General features: G+C 43.5%; 1 protein-coding gene across 2 annotated transcripts; it reads left to right on the top strand.

Annotated features, from left to right (window-relative positions):
• The first annotated feature begins 454 nt into the window (after positions 1 to 454).
• Positions 455 to 16638, top strand: LOC133143654 (E3 ubiquitin-protein ligase HECW1). 2 transcript variants are annotated; one of them, XM_061265722.1, is made up of 30 exons: positions 478 to 608; positions 2790 to 2879; positions 3604 to 3913; positions 4082 to 4189; positions 4390 to 4484; positions 6097 to 6172; positions 6289 to 6458; positions 7143 to 7285; positions 7363 to 7463; positions 7864 to 8732; positions 8866 to 9436; positions 10118 to 10216; positions 10480 to 10633; positions 10785 to 10894; positions 10971 to 11077; positions 11155 to 11340; positions 11409 to 11543; positions 11620 to 11734; positions 11819 to 11915; positions 12000 to 12083; positions 12171 to 12277; positions 12459 to 12573; positions 12650 to 12763; positions 12838 to 12990; positions 13073 to 13171; positions 13247 to 13376; positions 13458 to 13604; positions 13662 to 13776; positions 13857 to 14055; positions 14132 to 16638. In XM_061265722.1, the coding sequence occupies exons 2-30, from the start codon at positions 2853 to 2855 to the stop codon at positions 14241 to 14243; spliced, it is 4848 nt and encodes a 1615-aa protein (XP_061121706.1). In that variant the 5' UTR covers positions 478 to 608; positions 2790 to 2852; the 3' UTR covers positions 14244 to 16638. The 2 variants fall into 2 exon arrangements, with proteins under 2 accessions (XP_061121705.1, XP_061121706.1); XM_061265721.1 differs by lacking the exon at positions 2790 to 2879 and having other exon boundaries at positions 455 to 608.
• The last annotated feature ends 269 nt before the right edge of the window (positions 16639 to 16907 follow it).

Genomic DNA, 16907 nt, shown 5'->3' with positions numbered 1-16907 from the left:
ATTATTATTATTATTATTATTATTATTATTATTATTATTGTAGCAGTAGTAGTATGTCGTTGTAGTTTCTGTCGTAGTATATTTGGAGAGATGATTACGAGAGGAAGCGTCGGGAAGGGGCGTTTCCTGATTGGCTGTGAGGCACCTCACTCGCGTTCCCCTATGTATCAAGTGACACCAATGCACATCCACAGTCCTCGAAAATCTTTCAAAACAAAAGCTCATTGGTCTCTCAAGGTCCAATCGCTCTCGATGTGTTTGTTCCTTTTATTAAATATGTATTTATAACGCACTAAAATGTTTTATAGTTTTCTATTTTCTTTAGGAATCTTTAAAAATATTAAGTAGAATTCTTTATTTGTGACGTTGAAGTCATTTCTATAACCGGAAACGGACTCCTTACTTAATCTAGCTTGACTTTGGTCCAGAGAAAGAGGAAAGGATGTGACTCCAGCCTCTCGTGTTTGTCATCAGCCCTCCATCCTTGTTCCGCATCTCTGTTTTTACCTGTTCTCATTCAAATGGAGCTCGATGGAAAGTAGTCGGCGTGTACCAGTTCCGTTTTTTACATCTGGAGAATGATCCACTCTCAGGTTATTTTATCCCAGGTAGGTCGATCGTCCCCATTGTTGCAGTGCAACGTTAGATGATGCAGCCCTGAAACAGCAGCGGCCCACAACAGCGCCCGTTAGCTCGCATCTTTCATTGCATCCTCTACAACGACATGCCGAATGACATTCAAAACATTGCACGAGGAGCTCGAATGTGTTCAGAAGAATTTCATTAATATCGGTTTTAATGAAATTAATATCAGTTTTCAGCCCAGCGAGGGCTTAACATCAATTTTATATATATATATATATATATATATATATATATATATATATATATATATATATATATATATATATATATATATATATATATATATATATATATATATATATATATATATATATATATATATATATATATATATATATATATATGTGTGTGTGTGTTTGTATGTGTTGTAACATTCTATTCGAATTATTTTTTTTTTACATGAACATGAGAAAAGAGGACTTCTACAATTAACTTGATGTCATTTCTGTTGAGTCAAGCAATTCAATTTATTGTATCTGTTGTAAAATGCACTTATCAATACATTTATATTGTAGGGTTAGGGTGGATTTGAAAGATTTGTTCATAGGCAAACTGTAGTTTTTTGTAATACTGTACTAGTACTGTAAAATATGGATTTCCCCCTCCTTTGTTTGGGGATTCCCCATTTTCAAAATCCTCTTAAATATTAGAGAAACACATGACCCGAAAACACTCTTTAATGCTCTTGTATAAAAAAAAAAAAAATCATAATTGGTGTCATAGCAAGTGATCATCTGTCCCGCAGAAATAACACCTCAGTCTTTCAGTAATTCTATTTTTTTTCTTTTTTTTGCAAAGGAAGACTGTCATATAACATCCCTTTACTTCCGGATGATCAAACTTGAATAATCATGCTGAATTTTCTCGTTAATTCCTCCTCATAGGCTTCTCGAAAAAGTGAAAAGACAGAGCACTGTGAGAAAAAGCCCATTTACGGCAGAAAGAAAGATGCTGCGGCAGATTGCACTTTATATGCAACAACAGTTATTTCAGAAATGTATCCAGCTATCTCTTGAGGTTTCATTTCTGACTGGAGGCTACGAGCTTTTATGTCTTGACAAAAGTCAGCTTTCAACCGAGAAAGGGACTTTTTTATTTCCCCGCTGTGTGCTGAGAAGCACAACAAATGGGACACAATACCACTGAAGGATGGCTAACCTTCCTCCATTAGTCGAGCCTTTCATACACGCTTAACTTATAGTAGTCGAGGTTAAAGAGTCACCGGAGTGCTGTATTTAAATAATATGTGACAATATGACAAATTCTTAATTGAATTTGTGGATCATATTACTAACGGTGTTACCATTGTTTCAAAATGGGTCGTAAAGCGTGAAATGGAGTATCTCCAGTCCATATGGATTGCAATGATTGGCTGACGACCTTTACTGTAAACAATGAGTAATTATTGAGCTCCTGTAGGAGATAATTTCATTTCCTGCATGCTTTCCTGTCTCCTATACCGAAGTCTGCGATGATGTCATCTCCGAGGCATTTATACGAGTTTATCTTGGGAATTTTCCCAACAAGAAAGAACAATTGAATATTTCCCCAGAGACTGCAACATTTGCACGAGTGTAACTAGCTGTGCCACCCCGCGTAATGTGAAACTGAAAAACTAATGAGGACTCAGGGGATTTGAACCCGAACGGATTAGGAAGTCTTTTATTTACCGTGACCCGTACGTGCTACAATTTGCTAAGTGAGTAAGTATCGTTCAGCTCTATGCTTATAAGAACATACTTGCCTCCAGAAAATATCAACATAAAGCAGCAGCAGCAGCAGCCCATTTTGAATCGTGTGAATCGTCTCGACTTGGCTCAATGCAATTAGTACCCTCAGCTCGAAACGTTACAGTCATTATCCAAGGTTGTAGGCAGTCGGCGCCATAAATCAGAGTAATGGCAAGTGGCTCTTGACGTTGAAGTCCATCTCCTTCCAAAACAAAGTGGGCGGCACCGTCTGCGGCTTTGCTTTTGATGGAGGCTCGTGACTTGGAGAAAGATAAATGGCGAATACACGTCAGCCCTCTTTTCATCAAGTCAAATACGATGTGACGGTTTTCCCTCGTCTCACCAAAACTTTTTGGGATGTACACCTGCTTCATTCGCTGCCTCTGCTTCTCTGTGTTTTGTGGTTTGTAACAGAGCATCCCCTCTCCTCCTCACGCTTCCCTCAGGTTTTGGTCTGCTTTGGGTTGACTGGTCATTATGCTGATGCAGCTCTGTAGTATCAAGGTCAGTGTGCACCCAGCCAGCCCCCCCCCCTCCTGCCACCTATACCGCCTTCATTTGCCTGCTTACCATCATATAGTACTCCACCAAATAAAATATATTCATGCTGCCTTTTTCTCCATTGCACAACAGCAAAAGCAAGGATTTCTGCTTTGTGTGCTGATAACCTTGCCTCTCTTCCACCAACTGCATGCTCAAAGCGCTTCAGCATTTCCACTGACCCGTCAAGGCTGGCTGAGCCATGCCCTTAGGCTCCTTTCTAACTGGAGCATTCCATGATATGAGATCCTAGGATGGAAAATTGTCTTCCTTTATTACAACTACAATGTAGCCACAGAGTTGAAGAAAGACAACGATTGCATGGGTCGTTTCACAGAATTGCCGTATTTTCCGGACTATAAGACGCTACTTTTTGCACAAGCTTTGAACCCGGTGCGGCTTATCGATGGATTTTTCATGATTTTTATGATATCGTATGATTTGTGCATATTCTCTTATGGAAATGAAACACTTATAGTCCGGTACGATTTTTATATATGAACAAAACTGGATTTTCTTTCCCAATTTTAGCTGGTGCGGTTTATATTTGGGTGCAGCTTATAGTCCAGAAATTACGTTAATTGATGGTTGATCAAATCCAATGTATAGCATTTCAATTTTAGCATAATTCTATAAAACAGGAATCACTATTATAAAGTAATATTCTCCTCTTGCTGTGCGTTTGCAGAACCTGTACCAGAATCGCCTTTTTGGCCTGGCGGCTATGGCCTCACCGACCCGCAGCAACCGCCAACGCTGTAAGGATCGTCACAGCTACGGGCCTGACTCCTACGCTGTCAACGCTCTGAACCAGGAAGCCTTCGTGTTAGGGTTGCCACGGTCAACTAGCGACACGGATCTGGTCTCCCCGGACACTCGCTCCACCCTCACCGTAAGCGCTTCTCACTACACCGTAGGCCAGTCGGAAGACTTAGTGATCGCATGGGACATCAAGGAGGAGGTGGATGCTGGCGACTGGATCGGAATGTATCTCGTGGGTAAGTGAGTGTGAGAATGTTCCGGTTGCCGGCGTTCATTATTTAGTGACATTTGTGTTTTGCCTTAAAGCCAGCAAAGGTTTGTTTCGTAACAAGAACATCTAAAGGCGATAACGGAATAAAATGTCAAGAGGTTGATTCAAATCTTTCATCTCTCTTTTTCACTAGATGAGCCTTTATCTGAGAACTTTCTGGATTATAAGAACCGAGGCATCAATGGATCGCATAAAGGACAAATTGTTTGGAAAGTTGACTGCAGCTCTCACTTCAGTGAAAGTAAGTTGCTTTATCAACAATTTTCTTCCCTCAAGAAAAACGAAAAGGTTATCTGATATTTTTAGATATAGATTTTAGATAACATTAACGTTAAAGTCTATTCAGTCAAGGATATTTGAGATGTTCCACTTTGCTGAAATGTATTTTCACTGCTTTATATCTTCAAAAGTGATTCATTACAAATGCAATTTGAATTACAGCTGAGACACTGGTCTGCTTCAAGTACTACCATGGCGTCACTGGAGCACTGAGGGCAACCACACCCAGCCTAACCATCAAAAAGGCACCGGTGCCTGTGAGTACGACTTTAAATCAGAGCTTGATTAAATTCTGCATTTCCAGATTTACGCTACGCTTGCATTTTTTAATCATCTGTGCACACAACTGATAACGAAAGAAGCAGATGGGGAAAAAACATTCTGGGTTTAACTTGTGACAGTTGTGCCTCCAGCTTTTTCCCCCCCAAAAAAACTTCTTGGGCACAGCTGGAAGTACTTGCCAGTGAAAGATCACGTCCTTGTCGCTTCAACAGCTAATCGCATTGCTTGCTCCGTGTGTGTGGCGCTGAGACCCGAGGGAATGTGTTTAACCTTTGGAAGCTTCCCGAGTCTGTCTTTGCTGATGCGCCTCACTTGCACATGAAAAGAATTAGCTGTTAAAATGGAGTTGACAGACACATCACTTAAGAAATTCTTATTCTACGAGTGTTCTGCTGTCTTTTTTTTTTTTTGGGCTGTGAGCTCCAAAATCGTTCTCCAAATGTTGCATCGATTTTATACACTGAACTCTTTTTATCCTCTGGTTGAATCTGACTTGGAGCCTCACTAAATCCATCTGCATCAAGCATACTTCGTACGATCAGACCTACTCACTTCAGTTTTTGAAGTCTTTCTGTCACTGCGGGTCTCGCGTGGGCCGCATCGCGATGACTTTTGATTCGGAACGATTGCGTTAGATTCATGGACAATTTCTGACAGGATCACGTGCTGAGCCAAAAGTTGCCAAATGTGTCATAGAGGTCAGAGGAACATTTTTAAATGATGTGACAAAAGTACATCTAGTGTTAATCAGTCAGAGCCTGTAGTGAGAGAAGGGATTGTATTTCCATGTGTGCCTTTTCAATCTGCTGCCTGGGGCACTTTGGAAATGCTGATGAAATGAGAACTTGATCTCCACTGACTTCTTCAGCACAAAGGAATAAAAATAACCGCAGATAGGAAGGCGCAAAGGAGGGTGGAGTCAAGATAACAGAGGACAGTCCAGTGGACTGGAGAGAGAGGTGGATGGCATTGAATTTGGTCAAAGTGAAGGATGTGATGGACTGCATGTGTCTTCAACTGGGACTGTTACCTCCCAGTCATCGTGAAAGGAGCGGCGCAAAAAGGATGAGGCTCTGCTGGATAGCTTGGGTAAAACTTAATATTTACGCCTACTTGACATAACGCGCCTAGCTCGGCTTCTCTGTCCTAAAAGCATCAAGATGCATTCAAGAAATGGGGGGGGGGGGATCCAGAAGCGAGACATTGATATTCAAACTGGAGTGAAATAAATAGAGGACATCTGCGCTGGCGCTTTTCTTTCGGGCTCTAGTAGCCAAAAAAGATTAGCATCTCATTAGACTGGATTGCGCCAAACATCTGTCTTTTTGTAATCCTTTTGTTTTCACTGCTGTCTCTGTGGATTGTTTTTTTGTTTGTTTTTTTTGCTTTCAGATAGTTGCATAAGCCTTCAAAATGCATACAGCATTTCAGCTTTGGGTATAAAAAATTGAACAAGTCTGACTCACTGCCACATAAATTCTTAACGTCGTCCCTTCTAACTCCTACAGTTCTGTTACTTCAATATGGTGAGAATTATATTGTTAATGATATGACAACGTGATTTTTTTTTTTTTTTTGCTTCCATAGGTTTTAAAGCCAGTGGTAAGTCCTGAGGTCAACCAAGGACGAGGAAACAGGAGACTCATTAACTTTTCACTGTCAGGTAGGTAATGAACGTCTGCCTCGTAACACTGGCATCCACATGATCCTGAGAATTTCTCCGCAAACATTTTTTTGTATTCTTGCTCTCTCTTACGCTCCACTGACCTCACACTGCAGACCTCCAAGCTGTTGGTTTGAAGAAGGGAATGTTCTTTAACCCCGACCCGTACCTCAAACTGTCCATTCAGCCCGGAAAGCATAGCATCTTCCCTTCGTTGCCGCACCACGGTCAGGAAAAACGCTCCGGCGTTGTCTGCAACACAATCAACCCTCAATGGAGTGCAGAGGTATAAATATTCGTCATCAAAATGCCTGACTTCATTTTTTATTTCAGGCCTCAGTCCTTGAGAAGCATCAAGCTTGTACGTGTGAATGTTTAAGTTGGAGCATTTCAGGTTTTTATTTTTTGTTCAAGCGTTTCAATCGTGAGTGAATGAAAAGTCAGAATTGTGTAAAAGAGCAAGGGGGGGGGGGGAATAAAATCAACTCCTCACTTATTCCTAGCATCCGCACTACTCTTGCTCCACACAGATGAGCACTGAGTGCACATCCTCTTCCTCCCATCCTCATTTATTGAGTTAGTCCCTCAGCCTTCTCACACATGCAGCCGTCTGCTCCTTCCCTGGTTCATACTTTTAAATTATTCACCTCTTTCTATTTTCCTCCGATATCACTGTGGCTCTCCCAGCACAATGTGTCTTGACAGGATTATTTCCCTTTTTCAGCAAGGCAATGCCATTTGATGTCATCTAGTAATTCCTCTTTTTTTAACCATTGAGCTCTTTCAATATGATTTTCCAGTCATCCATCTAGCAAGCCACGCAAGAAGTGAAGCAAAGCACGAGACGAGCTAAACTAATATGACGCTCGACGAGATGAGCGCAAACATATCAAGTAGCCCTCAAATCCAATAACGCTGAGCGATGGAAATGCCACGATGCGCTTTTTCTTTGTTTTTGCCGTTCCTGCAGAGATTTAACTTTTTGTCGCTACCCACTGATGTTCTGGAGATTGAAGTCAAGGACAAGTTTGCTAAAAGTCGGCCAATCATCAAGCGCTTCCTGGGGAAGCTGTCCGTCCCTGTTCAGAGGCTGCTGGAAAAACATGCCATCGGGTATGTAAAACTCTTAGAAAAAAATATTAATATTTATTTATTTGTATTTTTTTTAACCTGCTCTTTTTGGTCAACAGAGACCGGGTTGTCAGTTACTCTCTGGGTCGCAGGCTACCAACCGATCACGTGTGTGGACACTTACAATTCCGATTTGAGCTCGCCACCTCGATTCATCCAGGTACTTTATGTCCTGTCAGCCAACAAGTATTTTTTTTGACATTTCGTCGATGTGTTTCTCACGGACTGGATGAGGAAAATACACGCTGTGCTGTGGACTGACAGTGAGCGAGACCACACCGTGAAAGTTCAAGATGGCGACAACACTCACCAAGTGTTTTCTCAGCTCTCGTGATTGCCAACATCTATCTGTTGTCTTTGGTTTGCTCGTTTCCTGCGACACTAAACAAAGCGAGTCGAGAGACAAAAACATCACACTGACTACTTTACATTGGAGACATTTCTTCAACGTTGTCTTGCAAAAAAAAAAAAATGGATAAAATATTTACAGAAATGTACTCGCTGATGTGAGTCAGAGGCCCCGAAGCATAATATTCCCTTTCGAACTTCTCTCCTCCCAGATGATGAGGACGTTTCGCTGGTCATCGAATCAGCCTGCCCTGAAGTCGGCGCCGACGCCAACCATGCCGCCGATGATGACACGTTAAGCGTAGGACACGATACGGCCGAGCTCCCTATGGACGCCCCTCCCGAGACCCCAACGCCCTTAGCCTCGACAGCCCAACCCAGCGAGGACCTCGACGTGTCGGGAGAGGTGGAAGAAGGCGCTATGGAGGACGAGAGCACAGTGAGAGAGGAACCGGCCACGACCGAGCCGCAGGTGCAGAGCGAAGACGGCCAATCGGCCGACGACGCTGCGAGGACGCTTGTGGAGGGCGAATCGGAAGATGCACCTCAGGAGGAAGAGGAAGCACAGAGAGAAGATAATGCTGAGGAGGGGGTAGCAGTAGAAGATGACGAGAAAGCTCAACCAGATGTACCAACTGAAAATACCGGAGCAGTAAGTCCAAATAACGACGCAGCGACTACAGACGGCAACGACGCATCGCAAGATTTACTCACGGAAACAACTGAAGTATCACCGGGAGGAGAAAGCAGCAACGGTCCCTGTCCCTGCATCTTCTCGAACTACAATTCCCAAGGTCCTCTCCGGCGTAAAACCCGCCCTTGCTCTCTGCCGGTGTCGGAGCTGGAGAACGTGATCGCCTCGGCGTGCGGCGAGCCGGAGACGCCTCGATCGCACTACATCCGCATCCACCATCTCCTCCACAGTCTCCCCTCGGCACAGCATCGAGCTCCGAGCCAGGACGAGGAAGATACGGAAGAAGGAGAGAACACCAGCACAATTCAGGACAACACGTCACCAACACTTAAAAACACCAAAGACACACAGGAAGATGAAGATGAGATAACCCAGTCACCCTCTCAGGTAGGACTTGTCTGAAGAATAGACACAACTTGAGAGGAGCTGAGTCTCCAGTTTTCCATTTAATCATTTTTTTTATATGTTTACCTTAAAAAGCTCATGATGACACACTTTGAATGATGTAAAATGTCTTCAGGTGGAAGAGTGCCCCGGTCCGTGTTGCTGTCGCTCCATCCCACGCAGCCTTTCCATTGAACGTCTGTCGGAACTAAACCAGCTCCTGGAAGGTGACGGAGGAGGTGGAGTCCCCGCAGCAGTCAGAAGGATCTCTCTCTCCTACTTAGAAAGCGAGGAGGGGGATTCCGGTAGCACAGTTGGGAAAGCAAATACAGGGAGCAGCCATCGGACCCGGGGGGGAAATGAATGCGAGTTGTGTGACACCTCCTGCTACAGCACATCCTGCTACAGCACGTCTTGCTACAGCACGTCGTGCTACAGCAACTCGGGCCACGAGGGCAGGGGCCGCATCTGCAGCCCCACCCGCCTCTCCTCTGTGGACAGCAACCGGCTCTCCGGCAGCACAGTCTTCTCCTCGCAGGACGAAGAGGAGGAGAGCACCTTTGAGTCGGGACCGGACGTAAACAACTGTCCCGAGGGCCAGGGAGTGGGCGGGGCCGGTGGGGAGAGGAGCGGAAGATGGAAAGAGGCCAGGGGAGAGGAACGTGGAGAATCAGCTGGGGCTGAGTCACGGGACACCAACAGCAGTAGTAAGTGATGGAAGATGTTTTGGAATGTTTGGTGGAATACGAGGGGGGGGGGGGGCAAGGCCACGTCAGGGGGTCTGCAAAATTCAAAAATTGGAAATATTCCAAAGTCAATTATCTCTCCAAGCATATTTTAGGGGGGTGGGGGGGGGGGTGCACTAGCTATGTCTACATTTGCTCCATGTCTATCTTCGAATCATTTTAACCCCTATCATTCCATCTCCCTTCCAAATAATTTTTCCAACAACCATCGTGTACTTGTTTCATGTTGCGAGAAAAAAAAAAAAAAAAATCCTCAAAATATGAAATGTGTCAACAGAATTTCTGAACAAGTTTTGCCAATTTGGAGCATCACCGATACCACAGACACCCCCGGCGGATTGACACGCGTCGCGTTATCCTCTCCCACTGTGTAATCATCTTCGGAAATGTGCTCTCGTGATCTCGTTGCCATGACAACCCAAGAGTGCCTACTTTACTGCAATGTTACCCAACCCTCAAAGCACACAAGGGAAAAATGTCGCAATGGTGGAGATGGAGGTTAAATGCGGGCCTTTGTTAAGCATCATTTTTTTTTATGTTATGTTTACGTTGGCTATTTGGTGATTGGCAAAGAGATGAAGCTTGCTCCAACCAACGTAGCTTGTGCCCCCGCCCTCACGTATTCCCAACTGTCTCCCGTAGGCTCAGGCTTCTCACCTCCCGTTGGCCACCCTCCAGTCCTTCTTCCCAGCCTTGACTTAAACCATTTTCCTGCCGCCACTGACCAAACCTTACCTCCAAGTAAGCAGCAACACGTCTTACTATGGAGTCACACGCCAACATGCCTTATTGTGTTCCAAGTGATGTCATTCCCCTTTTGTGTTTGTCGCCATCGCTCCCTCGTCCACTTCCTACCACGCTCCCCCATGCTTGCTCAGGGCCAATCCAAAGACGAGCTAAGGGAAATTAGCGTAGACGTTACATTTGATACTTTCAAAGAACTACGACAGAGAATCGGTTGTCAATATCATCTCAAGCTAATGGTTTTGTTTACCGTGGCCCAGACTGGGAAGCACGCATAGACAGCCACGGCAGAGTTTTCTACGTTGACCACGTCAACCGCACCACCACCTGGCAGAGACCAAGTCACGGCGGCAAGTGTAGTCACGGGATTCCCCGATCTGGATCCAGTCAACAGATGGAGCAGCTCAACAGGAGGTCAGATCCAAGGAGTGTGAGCCTGAATTCAAAAGATGCAGATCATCTTTCGTTAAACAACGGCTCGAAACCATTACTCGATTAATAGGTCATTCATCGGTTCATTTGGACATAGTCGCATTTCGAGCAACTACGATGACTATTTTGCTAGGTATCAGAACATCCAGAGAACCATGGCCACTGAAGAGGAGGGTGGCAGTCAGAGGTTAGAGAGAAGTCCCAGTGTTGAGACCGACTCGGATGCTCCTCCGACCGCGACAGGTGAGCTTCTCATCCCCTGCTCACATTTTCTAATCGCCGGTTGGACAACGCTACGATTTATCTTTGCGTCCACAAGGTCCAGCATCACCTGTCAATCACCAGAAGATCAGCCAACTTCTCCAGTCACCCGCTGTCAAGTTCATCACACATCCGGAATTCTTCACGATGCTGCATAGTAACTACGTGAGTGCCCACACGACATTCTCCAAGTCAAAATTCCGATTCCACGTCACTCTTTTTTCCTTCTCCCTCTTTCCCAGTCAGCCTATCGGATGTTCACCAGCAGCAGCTGCGTGAAACACATGATCCTGAAGGTGCGGCGTGACGCCAAAAACTTTGAGCGCTACCAACATAACCGGGACCTGGTGGTCTTCCTCAACAAATTTGCAGACACTCAACTGGAGTTGCCACGGGGTTGGGAGATCAAGACTGACCCCCAGGGCAAGGTAAGAAGACCTTCAACTTGGAGATTTTCGGATGACACCGTTTGAGTTTATTCCCATCTGCCTCGCAGTCTTTCTTTGTGGATCACAACAGTCGAGCCACAACCTTCATCGACCCTCGAATCCCTCTTCAGAACGGCCGACTACCGGGCCACCTTGCCCACCGGCAACATTTGCAGAGGTTACGCAGCTACAGCGCCGGAGAGGTAAATTGACAATGTTAATATTAAGATTGAACGTTATTTAACAAACCTCTGGAAAAGTTAACTTTTTTTTTGGTAGGCTTCTGATGTGTCTAGGAATCGTGGAGCTTCATTTATGTCCAGGCCTGCAAACAGCCTAGTCGCCGCCATACGAAGCCAACATCACGTTGACCCGCAACAGTCCACCGCCGCATGTAAGCCCCGTTAACTATTAACTAACTAAGCACATCGATGGAAGGCCTTTTCGATCTGTTCACCATCTTTTCCCTTCTCTTTAGCGTACAATGACAAGATCGTGGCTTTCCTTCGTCAGCCGAACATATTTGACATGTTGCAGGAGCGGCAACCCAACCTGAACAGAAACTATGCGCTCAGGTATGTTTGTGGTTTGGTCTTCACTACTATAATTATTTTAGTCTTTGGTGTCGAAAATTCCAGTGTCTTTTTTTTTTTTAATAGGGAAAAGATCCATTACCTTCGGTCCGAAGGTACCCAGGGTGTCGAAAAGCTATCATGTGATGCAGACCTGGTTATCCTGTTAAGGTAAACAATTCCACTGCACTATAAACCAATATTTTTACTCTGATATCTTGAAAACAGAAGGAGAGATGCATTTTTTTTATCCTGCAGTTTGTTTGAAGAGGAGATTATGTCGTATATTCCGCCTCACCCAATCCATCCTGGCTTTAGTTTCTCCCCGCGCTGTTCGCCCGGCAACTCGCCGCAGAACTCTCCCGGTAGGTCGATTCATGGATCATGTTTTGTGTGCAATAGTAACAATTGCTTTTAGAATTGATTACTATATCGATTAAATGAATAATATGTCCAATTGTTTTAGTGCCCTCAATCTAGCCTTCGGAAAAGAAAAAAAAAAAATCACTCTAGTTGGTTTTGTCATCTTTTGATGCGTTTGTGTAGGTTTACAGAGAGCCAGGGCTCCGGCGCCTTACCGGAGAGACTTTGAAGCCAAGCTCAGAAACTTCTACAGAAAATTAGAAGCAAAGGGCTACGGGCAGGGACCGGGCAAGATTAAGTGAGACTGAGCTCAACACAAATTGGAGTCATCCTCATTTAGGGTGGTGATTGTCATGATCTTCTCGTTCTTGCAGACTACTGATAAGGCGAGAACATTTGCTGGAAGGCACCTTCAACCAGGTGATGGCATATTCCCGCAAAGAGCTACAGAGGAACAAACTTTACGTTACCTTCCTGGGAGAGGAGGGGTGAGGATCCCATCACAATGTTCTTCTAGCCGGGAAATCGGAGCGCTAATCGGTTTCCTCCCTCCATCGTCTAGGTTGGATTACAGCGGACCCTCCAGAGAGTTTTTCTTCCTTTTGTCTCAGGAGTTGTTTAATCCATATTATGGTCTTTTTGAATACTCAGCCAATGACACATACACTGTTCAAATCAGCCCCATGTCGGCGTTTGTGGAGAACCATCTGGAATGGTAAGTTGTCATTTCACAATCCAATTTTCATTCCAATAGGTCACATGACTTACTGTTACAAATGTACCTTGTGAGTGTCCAGGTTCCGCTTCAGTGGGCGCATTCTAGGTCTGGCTTTGATTCATCAATACCTTCTTGATGCTTTCTTCACCAGACCTTTCTACAAGGCGCTACTCAGGCTGTGAGCATTATAAAGCGTTTCAGCTTCTTTCCGTGCTGGAACGTACGTCATTGCGGTGAACCTTTGTCCTTCCAGTCCGACAGATCTTTCTGATTTGGAGTATCTTGATGAGGAGTTCCATCAGTCTCTACAGTGGATGAAAGACAATGACATCACAGATATATTGGACCTCACATTCACTGTTAACGAGGAGGTCTTTGGCCAAGTGAGTGTGCACAAAAATAGGTACAAACCGTAGTCTTCGATGCATCAGGTTCATTGTAACTTTTTTTTTTTTTGTTACTAGGTAACGGAACGGGAGTTGAAGTCCGGAGGCTCCAACCTGCAAGTGACTGAGAAGAACAAAAAGGATTACATTGAGCGAATGACCAAGTGGAGGGTGGAAAGAGGAGTGGTGCAACAGACGGAAGCGCTAGTCAGAGGCTTCTACGAGGTTGGTTGAGCTTTACGTTATCAAAAAGAATAGACAGACAACTGCTTCCTATCACAGGTGGTCGACTCCAGGCTGGTGTCAGTGTTCGACGCCCGAGAACTGGAGCTGGTTATTGCCGGGACTGTTGAGATTGATCTCGGGGATTGGCGGAGCAATACAGAGTATAGAGGAGGTAAGAGTGCATTTAGTTTCAGATCATTTCTTAATAGCCCAACGTTTGCTTCAATATTCCATAACTGTTCTACTCACTAGGCTACCACGATGGGCACATAGTGATGAGGTGGTTTTGGGCCGCCGTGGAGCGTTTCAACAATGAGCAGCGTCTCCGTCTACTCCAATTTGTAACCGGGACGTCCAGCGTGCCGTATGAAGGCTTCGCTGCTTTGCGCGGATCCAACGGCCTCCGACGCTTCTGCATCGAGAAGTGGGGCAAAGTGACCTCTCTACCCAGGTAAATAAAAAATCGGTCATATCTGTCGTAAGCCATGTTTTTAATTCCTTTGATGATTCCGTTGACGTTCTTCCAGGGCCCATACGTGTTTTAACCGTCTCGACCTGCCTCCGTATCCCTCGTACACTATGCTGTACGATAAACTGCTGACGGCCGTGGAGGAAACCAGCACGTTCGGTCTGGAGTGAGACGTACGAAGGGCAAAGGTCGCTCTCGGAACGCCGAGCGGGAAAGCGTCGCGCGACGGACGCATTGTGGATTCTGTGATTGTGCAGACTGAGCAAAGATGTGGCTCACGTGGATATTGTCAAATGAATGTTATGGTACAGTGTATTAGTCTGACTTTTGAGGGTCTTTGTGACAGGAAGGGGCCGTTGGAGCATCACACCAGTACATTAGTGTTAAGAGGATGTACAACGGTATCAATCATAAAACATGCAGCCAGCATGCACGTAGCCAGATGCTAATAGCAACAAATATAGCTTATATATAAAACCACTGATGACAACTTAACAGTTAACATCTTGCCACTTTTTTCTTCTCTTCCTTTATGAATCCTTAGTTGGGTGACTTCAAAATATGTAAATCGGCACAAATGATCTTTTAAGACGCAACAATCATGCTGAAATGTTAATAATTGAATGAAAAAGTGAAATGCTATTCAGAATTGCAATGAATAATAATATATTGTGTCTGTTTATATACAGGCTGTTTCATAAATGAGGTGTGGATTTAAAGTAAGAAATTAATGCTCAGGTAGTTTATTGGATGTTACAAATACAAATGAAATGGACGCCAAAGAAACAATCACATGTCGTAGTTAACATAGTAAAGCCTGCTTGGTAAAATGATTTAAAAGCCAAGAATTGGAGTGAGCGATGCAAGTTTTCAATCAAATATAAAAATATATTAATTTAACAGTAAAAGCAGCAGGGAAGATTCTTTATTCAGAGAATTGAGCATTAGAATTAGAATGACTTGAATTGACCCAAAAAAAGGAAATACGTGTATTTGGGGAAGGAAAAAAAAAAAAAGTTACTTTTTGTGGGTCCGAACCACTGGAAAAATAAGCCAGAAATATACAAAGCATTTAAGAAAGCCATTTCCTCCCCACATATTATGCAATGTCAACTGACGAATAATTCTAAAAAGCATTTTACAGTAGGCGGTCTGTTCCCAAAGAAAATAATGAAAATAGTTCGACATTGATTTCTTTCTATTGTCATCAACTTGCCTACGCCCAGGACTGAGACGCGCCCCGAAAAGGAAATAAGACATCGCCGTTGCACAAACACCAAAGATAAGCAAGACGGTTCTCACGAGATTTGCTGAGGTCAGCAATTCACCCTGGATAACTTCACCAGATTGTTCTGTCTGAACTCAATGGAAATATTCCCGAATTACCATCAGTGTTCCATTTTGAACATTTAAGCTCTTTTTTTTTTCTCCCAGTTTCTACTTCATCTTTCTGTTACTGACAATGAATAGTCCACAAACACAAAGATTGCAAAGGCGCTTCAAATTCCTTCTTGCTCAAGGTGACCATGACGCAAAGTGCTTACCTTGAACTAATCTTTAAGTCTTCCACAACGATTGCGGTGCAGCAACAATACATTCCGTAGGTGGCGTCTCTGGACTGATGAGGACTTTCTCTTCTCTGTGTATGTGCAAGAGTGACAATTCTTCTAGTTCATTGTCCTATGAAGAAATTTGGCCATTTTAGTCCAAGAAAAAAAGCATCCATTAAATTCATAAAGTAGTGTAGGTCCATAAATTGTTCAACAATAGCTTGTTAGATCTCCATTTCGATTCTAATCAAATATTAGCAAGCAGATGATTATTGCCGAGGCCTAAATAACAAAACTCCAGAGGGCAAAGACGATTATGTTGCAGATACCATGTTTTTGCTACCAATTTTTTTCTACTGTTATTTCTACGGTATTGTATTCTAATTCAAGGGGTTCACTTGAAGCTTTCCTCGAATGTTGTTTGTTCATTGACGACGAGAGCCTGCCTTCATTTTGAAGCCTTTGCATTTTGATATTTATGGCTTTTCTATTATTGATGTAGCTCACTTATTTATTATATTTTTGTTTTTTAATCATGTTGTCTGGCTAAACTGTCAATCATTTTTTTCACATCACAAATGTGCAAGACTATTATTTATTAGTGTCCGGCATGTTACAAGCAATTGAGATATTTTGCCCACAATGATATTAAATAGGGGTAAGAAATATATCCCGGTAATAAAGATGGTTATAGAATTTTGTTACTCTCAGTTATTACAGAAATATTTATGAAAATAAGCTTTTGAGAATGGATCATATTTGTCAAAGTTACACATTTTTGTGGGGGGGGCTGAAGACAGAGGCATGCATTTTGTGTGTACATTTTTTGTGTTGGTTATTCACTTATGTAGATAATGTTGAAAAGTACAGTTTTATTATTTATTGAAATAAATGCTCAGGCAGTCCCTCCAATACAAGTACCACTATTCCACTGGATGAATCGATGTTCATTTGCTGACATTGACGATGTTGTATGAAGTGAAGGCAGTGTTTGCCACTGTTGTCTAAAATAAAAAGATGGGAAAATGTATTTATTTTACGGCTGGAATTGAGTTGTCATGAAACTATACCTCATTAAAATTTAAAACTAGGTCCTGAGTTTAGAAATAGGCCTACCTCTGGTCTTGTACTTGCTGTATATCGGAGGTGGGTTATTCTACAACTTTAAAAACGCACATGACAAAGTTAAACTAAAACAAATTGAGTGACTTAATTTCACTTACCTCCTGGAATGCAGTCCTGGCTGTAGTTGTCTTTGGTAAATGAAGTCACAGCGCCACTTAG

The sequence above is a fragment of the Syngnathus typhle genome, linkage group LG19 (assembly GCF_033458585.1).
Source record: "Syngnathus typhle isolate RoL2023-S1 ecotype Sweden linkage group LG19, RoL_Styp_1.0, whole genome shotgun sequence".
Classification (NCBI taxonomy): domain Eukaryota; kingdom Metazoa; phylum Chordata; class Actinopteri; order Syngnathiformes; family Syngnathidae; genus Syngnathus; species Syngnathus typhle.
The sequence above is the reverse complement of the archived record's forward strand: the minus strand, read 5'-3'. Positions and strand labels throughout refer to the sequence as shown.

Bases quoted from the DNA above. Each gene is read 5' to 3' on its own strand.
- LOC133143654 (XM_061265721.1), top strand. From the start codon at position 579: ATGATCCACTCTCAGGTTATTTTATCCCAG. The intron at 11,544-11,619 runs GTAAATTGACAA...TTTTTTTGGTAG, and splicing joins GCAGCTACAGCGCCGGAGAG to GCTTCTGATGTGTCTAGGAA. The intron at 11,916-11,999 runs GTATGTTTGTGG...TTTTTTTAATAG, and splicing joins AACAGAAACTATGCGCTCAG to GGAAAAGATCCATTACCTTC.